The following is a 19,208-nucleotide window of genomic DNA, read 5'->3' as shown; positions in this document are numbered from 1 at the left end:
CACACACACACACACACACACACACACACACACACACACACACACACTAGGTTTACATTATTAATCCAATTAAAGCAAGCATTTTAGTTTACCCCGTAGAATTTCTTAACAAATCCCATTTATTTTTTGGGTAATTCCATTTGCAGCAGAGAAGAAGTTCTAAGGCGGATTTTGCATTTGATATACAGTTGCATCATTTTAGAATTGCCTTGACCCTTGACTTTTTTCGTCGCGATAAGTGCAACGCGAATGTCTGTCCTCGTTACTTTCGTTATGAGGCTTCGTATGGTCTGAAGATAACACTTTCGGGTATGTATAGTCAGTACGTTCGTTTGTGTCAGATTTGTTATCCGTTCTCAATGCAAAGCATCGACAATTGTTTCTGATTCCTAGGAGCTCAATCATGCCGATTAGGATAAATTGAGCACAATGATACAATACTTCTGATTGTAATTGTGATAATTATGGCATTGTACAAGCATTATAATTGAAGCCCTGTAAAATAAACAAAATTCTGTATTCCACAGAATGTCATTACATATTACATTTTAAAAATTAAAAGAAAGAAAAACAACAGTGTTAATTCTTTGACTGTCAATGACGGAAATATCCGCACATTAAAAAAAGATACTTATACCTAGAGCAATTAGAACGGGGTACTATATTTTTATATTTTTGGGGTCACTGAATCAAATCTGAAATAAAAATTGTGAAATTTAAAATGGCGAGGAAGAATGTTATTTCCGGGGCCCCTTAATTTGATAGGTGTATTTGATGCATCTTTCGCTGAGAAAAAGAATGCCGCAAACCACAATGCGCTACGATGCATAGTTTTCGAGATATCGATTTTTAAATGTAATAATAAAAAATTTTTAATGTAATGTAATAAATATGTGTATTCAGGAAATTAATAGAGAATATATAATGTTTTATTATGTATATGTATATATATAAACAAGCTCGTAAAGCACGCCACGAACCCATGTGACAACTCGTCTCGCGTGAAAAGTGTATGCGTGGAGGCAGTAGGTTCCGCCCCCTTGCGGGGGGCTCCACTACTATTAAACTAGACACATAGTGTGTCTTGCAAAGTACATGCGTGAACTTTCCACGCGTGGTAAATTGCAAACCCATGTAACACCATACAACAATAAATATTGCTATTATTACATTTAAAAATCGATATCTCGAAAACTATGCATCGTAGTGCATTGTGGTTTGCAGCATTCTTTTTCTCAGTGAAAGATCTATCAAATACACCTATTAAATTGAGGGGCCCTGGAAATAACATTATCCCCAATGGCGGATCTAATATTGCGAAAATGTAAGAAATTGTTTAATTTGCATGAACATTTGATTTCAAAAGTTATTGAAACCTCTGATTTCAAATTCAAAATAAAAATTCAAGAATTTAAAATGACAAATTTAATATGATGGACAAAAAATTCAAAATATGGTTCAATTTGCATAAAAAAAAGTATTTTTGAAGCCGCTAATTCTGTTTTAAAAAGTGAAATTTGTTAATTCAAAAATTTTGATTTTGAATTTGAGAACAGCGAGAAACTCTTAATACAAATTTGTAGATGCGAATCGGACGAATTGTTGGATCTGCCATTTTAAATGTTGAAATTTTTATCTCAGATTTAGATTCAGCGACTCAGAAAAACTCCCAGAAAGTATCCTTTTTATAATTTTATTAACTCTTTTGTTGAAAGCATTTTTTCGCCTAACAGCAAAAGGGTTGAATTGTTGCTCAAAATTGACTTGTTGCTTATTGGATTTACAATCCGATCCGGCAATCTGTCACTTGCCGAAGCGGAGGTCAATGGCACGTAGAGACGGTTGCGACGGAGAGAACTGGACTGAGACTACGTTCAACGCGAATCAGTACTATCGACACATCCGGAAGAGGAAAGACATAGTCGAGCAGGTTAATGTCGTTCTCCCTAACCCGCATTTTCCGCGTCGTAATACTCGCAATGAAAATCGAATGACACGAATCGCGCGATGTATGGATGTACGTCGTCGTAAAGTGGCAACCGGATCTCGTACGATGAACCGTGGACCTCTTTCTCTTCACGGCACCCTGTATATTCCGTACACGCAGCCAGGTGAGCTAACGGTGCTCCGGAGCGGTGAAGTAACGGACTCCGCCGCGGTTTGTCGTCGCTATACTTTTATTTTACGCGGATACTCCAACTTCCACGAGAATTATATATCGCGCTTCATCTGTTTCTCAAGCGACCAAACGATCGCTCGATATCCACGAGATTATTCTTTTTTTAGATCAGGACCGTTTAATCTTCTCACGTATTAGCATGAGGTTCAGTCGCTCTCGGAACTTAATAAACTTTTAGAGAGATGATCTCTCTAAAGTTACTGACTACCGGAGATGGAATAGCAATGACAATATTTTATCTTTGCAGTAGATTATGCAGTAGATTACTTCGACAATCATACACGCGTAATCGTATCGTTCTAAATATTTAGATTTTAATTAATAAAATTATTTATACATTCTATAATATACCTTAAATCTACCTTTATTGGAAAAATTTTTTTGATAGTAGCTCAAAATGCGCAAGAGATTGTTCGACACATTGCGAATGAGATAAATCATTCGCAGGCATTAAACTATTCTTCCGCGACACACTCTCTCTCTCTCTCTCTCGTTCACATGCATACATGCATACATGCACACATGCGCCCGCCAGGTCGGAGTTTTCGGAATGAATGGCGGTGAAACATTTATATGCATCTGCGAGCGGTAATATGCACGGCGAACTAGTCAGCAGAACTTTCCATAACGCTGAATTAGAATTGAATCCAGATTTCGTTGTATACATTACCTGTATTTTTTGCGCGCAAATTATTGATTTTCAGAGGTCTATGCATGTTTGTGCATGGCGTCGAATGCAATTCAAATCGAGAGAATTGTAAATTCGTTCGAGGACAAAATAAACATTGAACGAGAGAAGAGTAGGTATACGTTGTCTTTCCGACGACGTGACTTATGTTGAACTCTTTTATTATCGCATCATTTTTCGTACAGATTTTTCTTAAATACATAAATAGTTTGCTTTGAATGTGGAATTGTTTACTAGATGGAATTTTTCTCCGAGTTTTTTTTTTGCGCGATCTTGCCGCGGTCTCCATTGCTCATGGAACATCCGCGTTATTATTGCTAATTTTCGCGATTGTGACATTGTAGTGCGATAAGACGTACGTCATGACGGATGCGCACTCGGATGTGAGATCAGCAACAATCCAATTAGATTGGATGCACACAGTGTTGATGACCCGATCTCTGAGCTGCGATGCTTTATTATATAGAGCGTAGAATGATTCTCCGAATGAAACATAGTAGGTTACGCGATAAATATTTATTATGCAACACGTGCATGGAAAGTGCCCCATTACGCACGCTACGCGTGCGTGATAGACCACTTTCCAGGCACTTGCAACATAAAATAGGGAGTGTAAGCCGTGTGTAAAGATGAAAATTCCCGGGTGCGGTTACCGCACTCGCCTTCGGCTCGTGCGTAAACTCCACACCCGGGAATTTTCATCTTATCTCACTTGTTACACAAATAACTATTAGCGCACCGAAGTGTTAGTAACATGTTATAGTAAAAAAAAAAGAGAAAATTATCACGAGTGACATTGGCGTTAACGTCGATACTTTTCGTCTGTTCTGGAGAACTTATTTCTGTTCATAAATCCATGTTTAATGACAAGTGCCATGGGAAGCATGCATCGCGAAATTGCGGCACACGAATGTGTTTCTTTTATAATGATAAAAGATCGTAGGACGAGAGATGGACAAATCGATAGCCGATCGGAATCGAAATATTTGACATTCTTCGAAATATGCACTCGCCGCGAGATGAACCGACGATAAATATTAAAACGCACCGGTTATGAAAGGCAAACGACGGTGGCACGCAGAGAGAAGGAAGGTCGTCGAACCATCGTCACTCTCAAACTCGTTTCCGCGGATGACTCGCGAGGAATTCAGCAACGGAATATCTCTTACCTAATTGTTCTTATATCATTCGTTACGCTACGCTTTTTTATGAATCGGTAAATCAAAAGCCTTTCGCTGAACCTGCCGACTCGCGCCTGACGCCTTTGCGAGAAAATAAAAATTGTTTGCGTTTGGTAACAAGCAATTATAGAGGATGGGCAATATACATAACTGATTTGTGTTTTTATTAACTTTTAGATGAAATAAAGAGCAACAGATTTTTTAATCTAAATCGTCTGTTAAAACTTGAAAATTACGCGTGGAATATATAATGTCTTACAGATGTGCGCCTTTTAATGTCGCACAAACTCGAGCTCTCTTGATCACATTTTTTATCACATTTTGGTAGATCTCGGGAGGAGGTATATTTATAATAGTTTCTCGAATAGTGTCCTTTAGCTACTCAATCGTGCTTAGTTCATTGGCATATACATTATCTTTAAGTTATTCCCATAAAAAAAGTCCAGTGCTGTTAAGTCAGGCGATCTCGGCGGCCAGATGATATCGCCAAGACAGGAAATTAACCACCCCGGGAACATTTTCTTCAAAATGTCCATTTGGACTTTGACTGTTTGACAAGTATGGACGCAATTGTAAATCATTTTTTAAGATAATGTGTAAAAATAATGCCCAATTCCTGGGCACGACGTCTGGTAGAGGTCTCGGGGTTTTCGGCAATATTTTCACGAACTCTTTCAAAGTTTTTTGGTGTGCAAACAGCTAGGTGGGGCACTATCGACCAGACACCATGCATCACTATCGCTGACATCATCACTGACTTGTTCACATTTTGCCACTAATTAACGAACTGTATTGATATTTGGCACATTATTCCGAAATCTTGACGTAACTTGCGTAAAGTCACAGTCGTTGACGAATTATTTTGATAAAACGTTTTTACAATGCATATACGCGCTGTTACACCGGGTAGCGTTCCATAATTAATTTTCCACGTGTGCTCTCTAAAACTGCCAAAGCGCTGCTAACAAAAATGCATACATTCAAAACAGCGGCTTATTCAAATCAATTAGTTGTATTGCTCATTCTGTGCAAATAAAAAAAATAATAAAAGAGGAATTAATGATAAGACAGGATTAAAAACATCGATTGAAAATTTATTATTTTAAAATAGATTTTTGCCTTAGTTTTGAGGCTTAAAAATGTTCTGTAATATAGCATTTTGATCGACAAAAGAAAGTGCACGATTGTGCCATACAATGCCACACAATAAAAAAATCGCAGAAACGCGCCGACGCGTGCTACTAGATATAATACGATTCTTTGTGCTAGCTGAAAGAGAGTGCAAATAGTAATTAAACAAAGATAATAAGTAGGCTATCGCAGATCAGTGAAAGTCTATCCGGATACTGATGAGTATAGGAGAAAAGTTGGCACTCTATTCATTTACCGCGGGACAATAATACCTTGATAAGAAGAAAATTTATATTTATATATATTTCCCTTTCTGATTACGTAATCAGTTAGGTATGCTTTTTGATTCTTTCACTTAGAAAGTTTCTCGCGGCAACTTCTCTATTAAAATTAATGATGTACACTTTTTTATGTATTGTTACTCGATAAAAGCTTTGCAGTGACAAGCGTTTGATTTGTTATTCGCAATAGACAATATATGTTTTTTAATTACGATATCTTAAATTATTCAAAGACGTGGAATAATGTAATAAACGTATATTACAAGCATAAACTCACGTGTATAACTCTTGTATAAAAATAGAGATATTTTTTATTCACACAAAAATCAATAAATCTTAATATTTCTATTGCCTTATTTATTGATTTAACATTTCAATTACACAGTTTATTCTTTAATTTTTTAATGTAAACAAAAGATTTTATTCAACGTTTCTTTTCTTATCAAAGATCTGTCACCATTTTTTTAGTCTTATATACAATAATCATCGAATGTGCTATATTCTCGAACTTTATACCATACTGGCATGAATTGAATTCTTCAATCTAAGCACTTCTTGTCTTTATACACGTCTCTGAAGAAATTTGGTGTGAGACTTTATTCTAGGTGTGATAAAATATTTTTATAATACTTTCAATTCTTGAGGGCTTCAGGTGAACTTTCGTAACATATCGTATGGTTCTAATCAGGAGTACAGCGTTTATTTCAGTCGAAGTGTTCTCGAAAAGCGCGACGGTGTAATCGCGGCGGATATTTTTAACAGCCAGGAAATCAGACTCCATATCATCGGCCGACGATTTGCAAGCTGCCGGTGGAAGTCTTACATATTTAACAATGACTCACATTTCCAGGAGTGTAACTCACCCCCTTTCTCACCCACAATGTACCGCGCCATTTTTTGCCTCCCCGTTCGAGAGCGACTGTCTCTTCCTGATATGACGTGCTTTATCAAATTTCTCTTTCTTTTTTTCTTCTGTTTGACACTGCCATTTTTACGCGAAATCACCGTAATTTTCCGTTTGTTTCGGTTCTTTTATTCTCGAGAGCAACGATGGCTATAATGATTCGTACAAGACTACTTTGAGGTTTTACTTGACGCTGAGTGATCCCGCAGTATTTTCAAAGTCTTTTCTCAAAAGTAAGACATTAAATGATACGCTAATAAAAAAAGATAATCGGTAAGACTGGAGTTTCGAAGAGCTCGGCATAAATATGATGCTCGGCGACAAATTGCAACAAACGAATAGTAATTGCTATAATCAGATATGCGCAACGATGCGAAGAAGAAATAACGATTTAGTTATCTCGAGCTAGCCGTGTGTTCGGTCGACGATAAGGTAATGATTTTATTGAACAAATTAGAGGTGTAAGATAAACACAGACTCACTACGGAATGGGATATACTATATTAGCGTTTTAATGAGACTGTTCCCTTCGGCGTCCTGTATCAGTTCGAGTCTTGATCAATGTCATAAGGCCTCTTTGACTAACGGTTCAACGTTCGGGAAAAAAATCTCTTGAACACGATATTTGACCTTAATGAGCTGCTCGTATTTCACACGTACGCACCTTGCAATGGTAATGTTCTTTATTATACTACTTTTTTGTTTGGAATGAAATTTTTGTTATTGCATTAAAATGCATCGGTGTAGAACTGATAGAAGAACCGTGCTATCTGCGACTTATCTTTTTCTTCTTTCTCTTACATGAATACAAATAAAAACAAGTTTCGTGTAAAATAAATAAGCTATACGTTAGATACGCTACTGATTACTGAACTATAATTATGAAGTAATTTAGCGATTGCTCCAAGATATACATATAAATGTTCAGATTATTTTTAGAACGGTGGGACATGTTAATAAATTGAAGAAACTCAGCTATTAATCATTATGTGATGTCCAGCGGAAAATAAACTTCTCTCGTGCAAGGAGCAACGGTCAAGTGTAACTATGGCCTTGAGTCAAGCTCGAGCCGTTTCCGGAAGAGGTTAATACCCGAAACGCATCGTTGCCTCTTAGGGTTGGAGCGTGTCGTGAATGGTTTAAGTTTTCCACGCTTCGTGCAAGAAATCAGCCGTTCGGTCGATGTTTCTATTTATTTCCGAGCTCTCGTAACTTTGAAGGTTGCAGGAACTCGGGCTTGGATAATGTTATTAAATTTATCGATCGCCCTGTAACTCGTATCGTAATATGGTGGGTGACCGATAACATCAAGGAAAAAAAAATTCATTCGCCAATCATTTCTATTAAAGTTTAATAGTCTCAGCTGTGGAGCCGCGATATTCTTTTATCTTCATTTTCTTCGGTAAAAGAAGAAAAAGATTTACAGATTTTAATTTACGCGGAAGAGATATTAGAATGTCACGTTTATATATAAAAACGCTCGCGTTTATTTCGATCGGAAATCGCGCGAAAAAGTAAATGGCCGCATTCAGGAAACACAACTGTTGAGTGAGTGGTCAGCGATTCTTTAATATGATTGGTTTTTACCTTTGGTTCTTCTCCGGATCTAAGTGTAAGAACCAATCATAATGAGCGCTCACTCAACAGTCGTGTTGCCTGAACGCGGCCAATAAGAGAAAAGCCTCATTTTTTTTACGCCTCATTTTTTTAATACGTACGTTTATTGGACGAGAGTGGAATTATCTCTTTTTGCGTTATACTTTTGGCATTTCCATCATACATATAATTCTGTCGCTATTTTGCCGCGTCGTGCCGAATCATGGCACGTTTGTCGGTCAATTAAAAAGTCTACGGCACGATCTCACCTCACCGGCGCGGTCCGGGGAACGCAGAAGAAGAGGCGGAACGCATGTCGGTGAACGTCCGCGGGGGGTCGTCGACCCAGGTCGACCACCAACCGGAGGAGAAGGCGAAGGAAGAAGAGGAGGAAGTGGAGGTGGAGGTGGAGGTGGAGGTGGAGGTGGAAATGGAAATGGAAATGGAGGTGATCTTAGTCGTCTTCTTCGGCTTTAACGCCGAGTTGTCTTTTGCGCCATTTCCAGACGGCAGTGGTGGCAGCCATCACTTGCCTCCGTCCTTGATACTCGTGCTGAAAACCCTGGTCTGTACGATTATCTCGATAATACGATGCCGTCACCGAACCTTGAAGCCGAAAGGTCGTCTCGGCCGTTGGCGCGATTTAAACATTACATGGTTCCTCCTTGATACGGTCCCCTAGTAGGAAAGCTCGATATATCGCCAGGTCGTCGTGAAAAAAAAAAAAACCAAAGAGGTTCTTGTAAAGATGTTCTTGCCTTTGGTTTCATCTTTTATATTCGATTTAACATCCATATTGAGTATTTATTAATTGTCTTTTTAATCTTTCTTCTTAATGGATGTGCTAACTTTGAAGATACGATGTAAAGACGTGCAAAGGCGAACAATTTGAATAATAACAGAAAAAGAAAACATTATATATAACATGTAACACGTAACATTTTTCACGTTGATGTCTTGAATAATAACAATGAAGATTTTTCGCTTGTGTAATGTTCGATGGAGTACTTGCTCTTGGGATAAGATCTTTATACATTGCTAAGGTTTTTTAATTTCCCGATCCACTGACGCTTGTCTTGGCTAAAGCTTCGAAACTCGCATTTAGATTTTAACAAATTGATATGATATACTCTGCAATTATTGGCCATTTAGATGGAATGTTTCAATTGGCGATTCTTATGTCTGTTCTGCTTTCAACCGACAATAGATTCTTCCCTATCCCAAATGTATCGGTAACAAGTCTTCCGAACTCTATTCTGAGGCAATCAACAGCGCTATATCGTCGTTGCGGTTTTAATGGAATTATTTCTTGATAATCTGTGAACCTCATTCATTTAACTTTATATTCTCAATATGAAACTAGCAGAAATCGTAATTGCACGTATCGCCACTCAAATATCGAGGTATCTGCGAAAATTGAAACTACTGCAAAAAATTTTATTAATTTTCAAGAACAAATTACTTTCGTTACGAACGTTAGCGTTATTAAAAGAAGAAACCTTTCTTCGCGTTATAATTAATCCTTTTTGTTTTTCTTCTTTCAGCAACTGTTCCGCAGTCAGCCGCAAGGCGCAACTCCGCAGCAGCTACAACTTCTGCAGCAGCAACAGCAGCAGCAGCAGCAACAGTACCTAGCCGCGTCCCAAGCGCAACAGCAACAGCAGCAGCAACAGCAACAGAACTTTCCTACGGCTCCTTACACCGTTATCAGCGGTCAAGAGCCTTATGTAGGGGCGCTGATAGCTGGCGCACCCCCCGTCGTACCGCAGTACTATGGTGTCGGGCCCTGGGTCTATCCGGCCGGATTGCTGCCGCAGGCACCACCCCAGGCGGCCGCGCCACCGCCACCTCGGCGACCGCTCACCCCTTCTTCGGCAGCGGCCGCGGCCGCCGCCGCGCAGGATACCGCCAACAATCTGGCACAAACGGTGAGTCAGCCTCCGACATTAGTCGTCAAGATCCGTAAAAAATAGAAGAAAGCAGAAGAAATGACAATTTTCTTGATCACGCGTTTGCAAATAAAAATGGAAGACATCTCTTTGCCGTGATTTGGTTCCGAGGAACATCTTCTCGGAGAACATGTAGCTAAATTTATCTTTAACTGTTCAAAAATTCAAGAAATGGGAATTTTGCTATTTTTTTTAAGGACATCTCTTTATGGAGTTTGTTTTTAAATTCCCGAGGTTACGAAGGTGCACACGTTGCGCATTTTTCGAAATAAATCGAATCACGCGTATATAGGTACTGTGAGTACCGCGATGATACATGATCGTTAAATAAAGGGGCTAAATTTAGGCTTGATGGCGGGATATAGATAGAGAACTCACGAATTAGCGCGAATTAGATGTGTTTCTAATTCTGTGAAAGCTATTTTCTCGCTCGCCCGTTCCCGTGAGTGGCCGATGATTGTTTTTGCTTGATATAAGACGTGGAGCTGCGTTCGTTGTACCAATTAGAGATTGCCACATTGTCTTTCTAGATATTTTACTACTGTGACAAGTGGAGGAGAAGGTAGGAACGCGCGGCTGTGATGTTCCCGACTTGTAAAATTAGACGTTCAATTTGGAGCGAGTTACGTTTATTGTATTTATGGGTAGCGATACAAATGAACGCGACAGAAATCTTGGTGATTCACACGGAGCTTGCATAAACAGTCGGACATTTCAGATTATTACATATTTTCTGAAAGAAATTGAGCTCAAACCTTACATGGCTGAAGATAGAACTCTGAAGACACGTACTTCTTTTTACGAGAGCTACAAGAAGCTATTTAAATTCAATCTTCTTAATTTTTATTTTCTAGTTTCTCCAAGTTCTATTATTGATTGACTTTGAATGATTGATCAACATTTTGGTTAGCATGGTTTATTAATGTATCGCAATTAATTTTTCCGCAGGTACAGGGTCAGTATCAGGTGATACCGGCTTATTACGATCAGAACGGTTCCATCGTTATGGGAGGCGTGCGCGGACTAAGTTCGGCGGCGACCCCTATGAGATTAGTTAGTCCTGCACCAGTTCTCGTGAACAGAGCCCCGTCTCAACCACCACCAGGTCCACCGGCACCACCACCGAACCTATATTCTCAACCGACCCCGACATCGCATAGCAACGCTACACCCGGCGAATGCCTAGGTGAGTCTAACGGAAATCCGTTTTGCCGTACTACCACCGTTCTCTTTGTAAACACACCTGTAAGAAGTCTTGTAAAATCATACTGTGTGTAACATCTTGTAAAGACTATCCCTCATTCCTTCTTCCCTTGTCGTGTAATACGTGTGTAATGCATGTCTGTGTGCTACGAAACGAAATTATATGACGGTTGTCCGATTATAATACGTTAACGTGTGCCATTATCGTTAATGTCTGTTAGTGATATCACTTTGTTGTTCACGGTTGACTTGTCCGTTCCCTGTAAATACGCGTAAAATACACTCGACACAATGTAATATTGCAACCAGAAAAAAACGAGAGGATATATATATACCATTGATGGCACGATTCTGTGTGTCGTAGATAAGCGTATGCGCGACGATAGAGTAACAAAAGAGGACAGTGCCTATGCCCGTCCACAAAATAAAAGGGTACCGTGCGCAATAGCAGAGAGAAGATAATTTTACTAGTTTGTCGCATCTAAAGAATCGTCGGATTTCGAGTGATTAAATTTAACCTTCCGTCTGTACGTTTTTTTTTGCACCCTCGGAGTGTACGTGGGTCTCTCAAATTTGACGCTATTTTTCCCTACTTTAAAGTATTTAAAAAAATCAGAAAAAATTCACAAAACTGTCTGTCTACATTGTAGTTGACGATTTTATAGTCATTTTGATGAACATTGTTTATTTAATAGAAGAAAGTTCGAAACCTCGCTATCGCATATTAGGAGCTTATCTCATAATAGGGGACTTGGATAAAGTTCCAAAAACGGCCGCCTTCCGATTTTGATGAAACTTTGTGAAAAGCTTTGTTTTAGGTTAAAATGAAAGCCCTTAAAAGGAATTTTGGCGACTTCTATGATAAAGCCATTTTTTAAGATAAAATGATAAAAAATATACGAAGACCTTTATAATTCTACGGGATGTTATAGCCTCTCCCCCGCAAGCGATGGGGGGGGGGGGATGAACCTCGGTTTGCGTGAAAAGTGTATGCGTGGAGGCAGTAGGTTCCGCCTCCCTGCGGGGGCTGCACATCTTTTAAACTAGACACATAGTGTGCCTTACAAAGTACATGCGTGAACTTTTTACGCGTGGAAAGTTAATATGAATTTTTAAATAATACTTTAATTGTGTGTGTATAAACAGTACACACGTAAGCGAGGGAGGGGCTACCGCACTTCCCCCGAAAGCAGGGGGGGTGGGGGTGAACCTCGGTTCGCGTGAAAAGTGTATGCGTGGAAGCAGTAGGTTCTTGCCATAATATTGAAAAAAAGCTTCATTTTAAGTCGTATCAGTCTTGCAACAACGATTGACAAAAGATGACTGATAGAATATGAGCACAAACACGCCAAATAGACCGAATACTACAGAATGTAAATAATCAAGGTCAGAAGCTAGTATGTATATATATTACAGTTAAAACCCGAAATCCGTCAAAACCCGAATTTACTGGTAAATTCTAGTTTTAACTAATTGTTAGTTAAAACTAGAATTTACCAGTAAATTCGGGTTTTGACGAATTTCGGGTTTTAACTGTAACATATATATAAACGAGCTTGTAAAGCACGCCACGAACCCATGTGACAACTTGTCTCGCGTGGAAAGTGTATGCGTGAACTATTTCGACATATATATTAGTCATTTATGCCTTTTATGCCAATAGAAGACACAGTGTGCCTTCAATACATGTGTATAATAAACAGTACACAAATAGGCGGGGGAGGGGCTCCGTCTACGGCGGAGCCTCTTTCCCCGCATAATAAAACTAAACAAACTCCCAGCGTGATACCTAACTGCTTGAATTAAGATGCTTGATTATTGGCTCACTCTTGCAAAAATGTTAAAAAAGTTGCTAAACTTTGGAGTTGCAAAAAATCCTTTTGTATATGTCTTTTTTATCTAAAAGGAACCTATTTACAAAGTTTTACCTAAATCGGGGCACGGACATTTTCGGGAGAAACCCTATATTTTTTATTTAAAAAAAAGGCTTTATTATAGGAGTCGCCAAAATTTCTTTTAAGGGCTTTTATTTTAACCCAAAACGAAGCTTTTCACAAAGTTTCATCGAAATCGGAGGTCAGCCGTTTTTGGAACTCCACCCGGGGACTTTCGGTTGGAGTTATTAAAGAACGGTTATTAAAACGTGAAAAAATAAATACCGCTACACAAAGAGTTCAACATTTGGAATACGAACTTGAAAACGTGTTTTTTTTAATATCTTTAATAAATTATTAAATATCTTTATTAAATTTTCTGTTTAATCAATATTATTTTATATTTGCTACTTTACTTTAATTATTTTAAAGATATGAATGATACAACTAATTGCTTACGATTGTGCATATATCTTTCCTCGGAAATTATCTACGATACGATCGCGGCGCAGAATCGATGTTTTGGCTCAAAATTCGACTTCTTCCGAGCTTTCCTATACGATGCCCACGTTCGCGGATACGCGATTGCGATATGTAGATTGCTAGGCTTTTCATAGACGGTGTAAGGCTCGGTAACATACGCTAATCAACACTTACGACGACTAAGAAAGCGCGTGTGGGTTGCGGGCTTTTGGTGCAGGTCTGGCGGCGTGCAGCGCAGCAGCGGTGGTCGCGCAAGCTCAGGCAGTTGCGGTGCAACAGGCGCAGCAGCAAGGTTCTGGACTTGCCGCGGGTTTAGCGGCTCTAGGATACGGCGGCTCCCCGCTCGGAGCATTGGGCTCGCCTGCCCAACTGCAGAATACAGGTATATGACCCCCGATCGTGCTCGATCCTCCTCCTCCATCCCACTTTATTCTTCATCCTTATCCACGTCCTCATTCTCCTCTTCCTCCTCATCCCAATCCCCCTCTCCCTCTCCTTCTCTTCGGGCACCTTGCTCTCGGCGAATTCTCTCTATTCTCCAGGAAAACGGCGCTTTCTTGATTCCTTAAACCCGCGGATTTTTTCAGGCGAAAAACTGAATGGTGTATCTGTACTCCTGAAAACCAGATACTTACGGAACCTTCCGTGAATTCATAACATGTATATATGTGTAATTTGCGGTTTTTAAGGATATGGATTAGAAACGAACTCTTCAATTTCTGTAGTTATCTTGTACATATTAGCGACTTAATAACGATAATTTTTAAAGTGCTAAGGAAATGTAAAATAAATATGATCCCGCGTATGAAAAACCTGTCTAGTAACTGATCAAATTAAAGAAAAAGAAACGGGGAAAAAATAGATTACTGCGTACGTTGTAATTGTTCGGTAATTGCATAGTACGGTAGAAAGACATGGGTCAATCCCTTGTGTTAAAGTACTGTATATAGAAATATGTATATTTTACTTTATCTCGTTATGGAAAAAGAGACATTCTTTGAAATATTGAGCTTATCAACTCGAGTATTTTTTTCCTGGGACCGGAGAAATTTCTTTTGGCTCTCTATATTGGTGGTGTGTAACGGATTTTTATGTACAAAAAAGAGAATGAAAAATAACGTAAGGTGTTTGCATGCTTTATACAACCTAATTGATTTGTACTTTCGTGTTGAATATAGCCAACTCTCTTTCAGCTACGTGCCTTTCTCAGTAGAGCGTTTGTGTCGATTTGTTGATTATCGCAATTCTTTTGATCGTCACGTCTCTTGTATATGCTCGATACCAGTTGCCCTCGAGCATCTTGTGTAAAGATGACGGTGTCCGTCTTGTGTGCAGGTTTAGGCCTCGGTGCGTCTTCAACCGGCAGACGAGATTCCTTTGATAGAAATACTTCAGCCTTCAGTCCAAGCTTGGAATATAGCCGGGCGAAGTGGCCTCAGAGTTACGGCGCCCTCGGTAAGAACCGTTTTGTTGTGTGTGAAATGTACTTTGATATACGGGGTGTAGGGCGTCTAGAATGATACGTTCGAATGTCCCCGTTGCGCAGAAAACGTATGGAGAGGTGTAAATGATAATGAAAGTTGAAATAGCCTCGTTTTTTGTCGGCTTTTCTTATCGTCTCATTTCCCCGTATGTTCAACGTGTAGCGAGGATACTTTCGAGGATTCAAGTGTTCCGTTTTAGACGCCTGTACACGACGGCTATGAGGCATCTCGGAATCGCCATAGACGCTCGATTATCTATGTTGTACATTGTGTCTTAATAATATATTGTAATCCATTTGTACACATGCCTTTTGTATACATAACTCAGCTATGATAACAACACTACCCTTCTCTTTAAACTGATCCCGACGTATAAATTATGTTACATCCTAATGCTTGAAAACGTCTTAATTGGGAATGAGTAAACGCCCGCAAGGATGACTGTTTTGTCAGAGAGCGATCACACAGTGTACCTACGTCACTTTAATTTGTAGCGATTTTAACATAATACCCCCCCACGGGATTAGACTTAGCCTCTATACAGTTGTACACTGTTGTACATTGCTTCTGTACAAAAATTGTACAGCGCATCATTCACGATCAGTGAGATAAGAAGTACTATTTTCTCTAGATACAGGTACCTGGGACAGAGTGTATTTAGCTACAAATGCAGGTACTTCCTGCAAAGAATATACAGACACAGGTACAGATACAGATCGAGCATAACTAGATACGAGTGCTCATCTTATTCTTCATGTAATTTCAGAAAATTTGGAGTTGATTTTTGTTTAACGAATATGTCCAATAATTAGTGGAATTTTGTTAATTAATTATAATAGTAATTAATAATAAGAGACTTATGCATTGGAATTTCTAAGCTTCTCAGTAGTCGAAATAATTAATCTTATTTATTTGATTTAATCCTTAAATGACCAGTGGGGTCCAGCGGACCCCAGACCCTTTAGAATGAAATGTTTTGAAATGTTCTTGCCAAAAATGGAGCTCATGCTTTCATTGATGATAGTTGAGTGATTGACCTACCCGTGTGTACACTTAGCAGTACTCAGTTTACTTAATTTTTTATGCTATGTCGAAATTGAAATTTGAACAATATTAGCATTTTATACTCTTCTCTAGATCTTGAACAACATTGAAAAAAATTGTCATAACTAAAGATAAAAAAATCAATGAGTAAGGAGACATTTTTCATGCTGGGGTCTTTTAGGCCCCTCAGTGAACTTACGAGATTCTTGAGAGGTGTGGCATTTAAGGGTTAAGATAGATATCGCTGTAGTAAAATTTTGTTTTTATTTATAAAGATATGTGATATTTGAAATCGAAGGTCGTCCGCAAATGACGACGACTTTTGATATTCGAGGACGAATCGACTCCAAATTGATTAAAGAATCTGTCATTAACCGCTTTGATTTGTCATGCAGGTACAGTTACCGCGTCACCGAGTCCCTTGGGCCTGTCATTAACACCACCGCCGACTTTAGGGGGATCTCTGGGTGGTCTTGTCGGAGGAGCCAGTCGAGTATCAGCAGCTCCTGGTGCTGAAGCCAAGTTCCGCGCCAGCGCGGTACCCACCCTAACAGCCAATGGAGTGTTTGGCTCTAGTAGTTCTCTGTTTCCCAATCTCGTAGGCAAGCCTGGCCGTGGAGGTGCTGCTAATATCAGCGATAAAAATTCCGGAGGACGATCCCGCCTATTGGAAGATTTTCGAAATAATCGGTAAAATTGATGGGATTTCTTACGGTTATAACATTTAAATTATGAGCTCGGCAACGAAATCATACATTTTTTTGCACTATTATAAAAATAAATTAATTCTCTTAAATGTCATCGTTTGTGAGTAGAATAGAAATCCGTCCGGTAAATCTGTTGTGACAAGGTTCTTTTTGTCTTGCTTTTTGTTTTTTATCTTGCTGAATGAAATTTTATCCACACGTATCTCCTCTGTTTTCTCTGAAAAACATATTTCTATAATTAATTAAGATACCTGTTAATTTAAGAAGATAAAGAAAGAGTCTTCAGCAGTCTTCAAATTCTAAGCGCAAATAGTGTGCGAAAAAAGAACATGATGCATATTGCGAGAATATATTACATATGATCTCTTGTTTTTGACGTGGTATATCGTAATCAGTAGCTTTATCCCAGTGCGCAGTTGCTCAATGCGCTAATAAATTATACGTGTTTTTTTCTCTTCAGTTTCCCGAGTCTTCAGTTACGCGATTTGGCTAATCACATAGTCGAGTTCAGTCAAGATCAGCATGGTTCGCGATTTATTCAGCAGAAATTGGAACGAGCTTCGGCTAGCGAGAAACAGCTCGTGTTTCAAGAGATCCTTTCCTCTGCATATTCCCTTATGACAGATGTCTTCGGCAATTACGTTATTCAGAAGTTCTTCGAATACGGCACACAGGAACAGAAATCGACTCTCGCCCAAAAGGTAAATTCCAGTACCGAAAAATTATTTTATCCAGGAGAATTTATTGGAACTAACTCACTGTAATTTATTTCGTGCAGAATATTTTTTTCTGTAAATTTCTATATACATTCTCAGAATGTAACCAGCCTTAGATTGTCAATAGATTTACTTAATCTTATTACTATATTGCTATTATTACTTTTAATCACGACTCTAGCTATATTAAATATGAGGAAAAATTTTGCGTGTCATCTGATCACCGTGATTACGCACTAGTCTGATATTTTATCAAATAATTATATTAAAGATATCTTATGAGTGTTTCTCCGTATTATAATTTTTTTCATTTATATCAGGTTCGCGGACATGTTTTACCACTGGCACTGCAAATGTATGGCTGCAGAGTTATACAGAAGGCTCTCGAGTCGATCGGACCGGAACAGCAACAGGAAATCGTACGGGAACTGGATGGGCATGTGTTGAAGTGCGTTAAGGATCAAAACGGGAATCACGTTGTACAAAAATGCATCGAGTGCGTTGAACCGCGAGCATTGCAGTTCGTGATAGGAGCTTTTGCGGGACAGGTATACTCTCTGAGTACTCATCCGTATGGCTGCCGAGTGATCCAACGTATCCTCGAGCATTGCACTCCTGAACAAACTCAAGGAATCCTGCAAGAGTTGCACAATTCCACTGACCAACTAATTCAGGATCAATATGGCAATTACGTCATTCAACATGTGCTTGGTAAATATCATTTTTTTCATATCAATGTGATTATCAGAATTAAAGATTTTTTAGATGAAACCAATTTAAAGATTTCAATACATTATTGATTGATGATTGACGATATAAATGTATTATTATTAGTAAAAGTAATATGGTATTTGTATTATCTTTATCTTCTAAATATTCTTATTATTACATATCGCTATTACTATTCATGAAAATGAACATTGCTATACTATTTACATTACTATTAATTTAACTCAAATCTTATTGCAGTCGAATCCTCGTTAACTCGAAAACCTTTATAATTTGAATTTTTTTCATTCCTTTGAAAAACCCTCTATAAGTCGAAGAAAAAGAGATTAACTCGAAGTATTTTTCCGGCGTACCAATTATACTTTAGTTTACCTCTATAAGAATTGTTTTGAGATATAGAGGTTAATATTATAAATTGACCTCTGTATCTTGAATTTTGATCAATAAAACCTTTATAACTCAAAGTAAAAAGATTTTACATCAGCTTCTCTATATGCATCTTTATAAATAAATATGAATTTACTTCTTTAAAATGATTAAAGTTATTAAAATTTTTTTGTTACTCTGTTTTTTTGCGGTAACTTTTAGTTATTTATGTATAATTTCAAAACCTTTATAAGTCGAATTTTTTTCACACTTTTATAACTCGAAATCTTGATAACTCGAAATACTTAATAACTCGAATTATTTTCTGCTCCTTTGAGGTTCGAGTTGGCGAGGTTCGACTGAATATGTCAATATGAATAATGATATTTACTTATATTTTTCATAGAACACGGTAAGCCAGAAGATAAAGCGCAATTAATCAGCAGCGTTAGAGGCAAAGTACTCGCTCTTTCCCAGCACAAGTTTGCGAGCAATGTCGTTGAAAAATGCGTGACTCATGCTACAAGACAGGAACGCGCTGTACTGATTGAAGAAGTTTGCGGCTTCAACGACAAGTGAGTGCGCTTTCGTATTGAATGCATTTTTAGGGGATTTAAATCGAATGTTCTCGAAAGCCTAATGATTGTTTTTTTTTCTCTTCTCATCGCGCAGTGCGCTGAACGTGATGATGAA

At 38.5% G+C, this 19,208-nt stretch overlaps 1 protein-coding gene across 1 annotated transcript; it reads left to right on the top strand.

Annotated features, from left to right (window-relative positions):
• Positions 1 to 8,273: 8,273 nt before the first annotated feature.
• Positions 8,274 to 19,203, top strand: LOC112459537 (maternal protein pumilio-like; the record flags this gene model as incomplete). Its single annotated transcript, XM_025023708.1, has 11 exons — positions 8,274 to 8,525; positions 9,505 to 9,888; positions 10,858 to 11,095; positions 13,687 to 13,851; positions 14,805 to 14,924; positions 15,585 to 15,656; positions 16,393 to 16,687; positions 17,165 to 17,405; positions 17,741 to 18,131; positions 18,922 to 19,090; positions 19,188 to 19,203. Coding segments are annotated over exons 1-11 (2,343 nt in total), but the record flags the coding sequence as incomplete, so codon positions are not given.
• Positions 19,204 to 19,208: the final 5 nt, after the last annotated feature.

This window comes from Temnothorax curvispinosus, unplaced genomic scaffold, assembly GCF_003070985.1.
Source record: "Temnothorax curvispinosus isolate PA1 unplaced genomic scaffold, ASM307098v1 QBEX01009901.1, whole genome shotgun sequence".
In the NCBI taxonomy this organism is placed as follows: domain Eukaryota; kingdom Metazoa; phylum Arthropoda; class Insecta; order Hymenoptera; family Formicidae; genus Temnothorax; species Temnothorax curvispinosus.
Note: the sequence above shows the minus strand (reverse complement) of the source record. Positions and strands in the feature narration are given on the sequence as shown.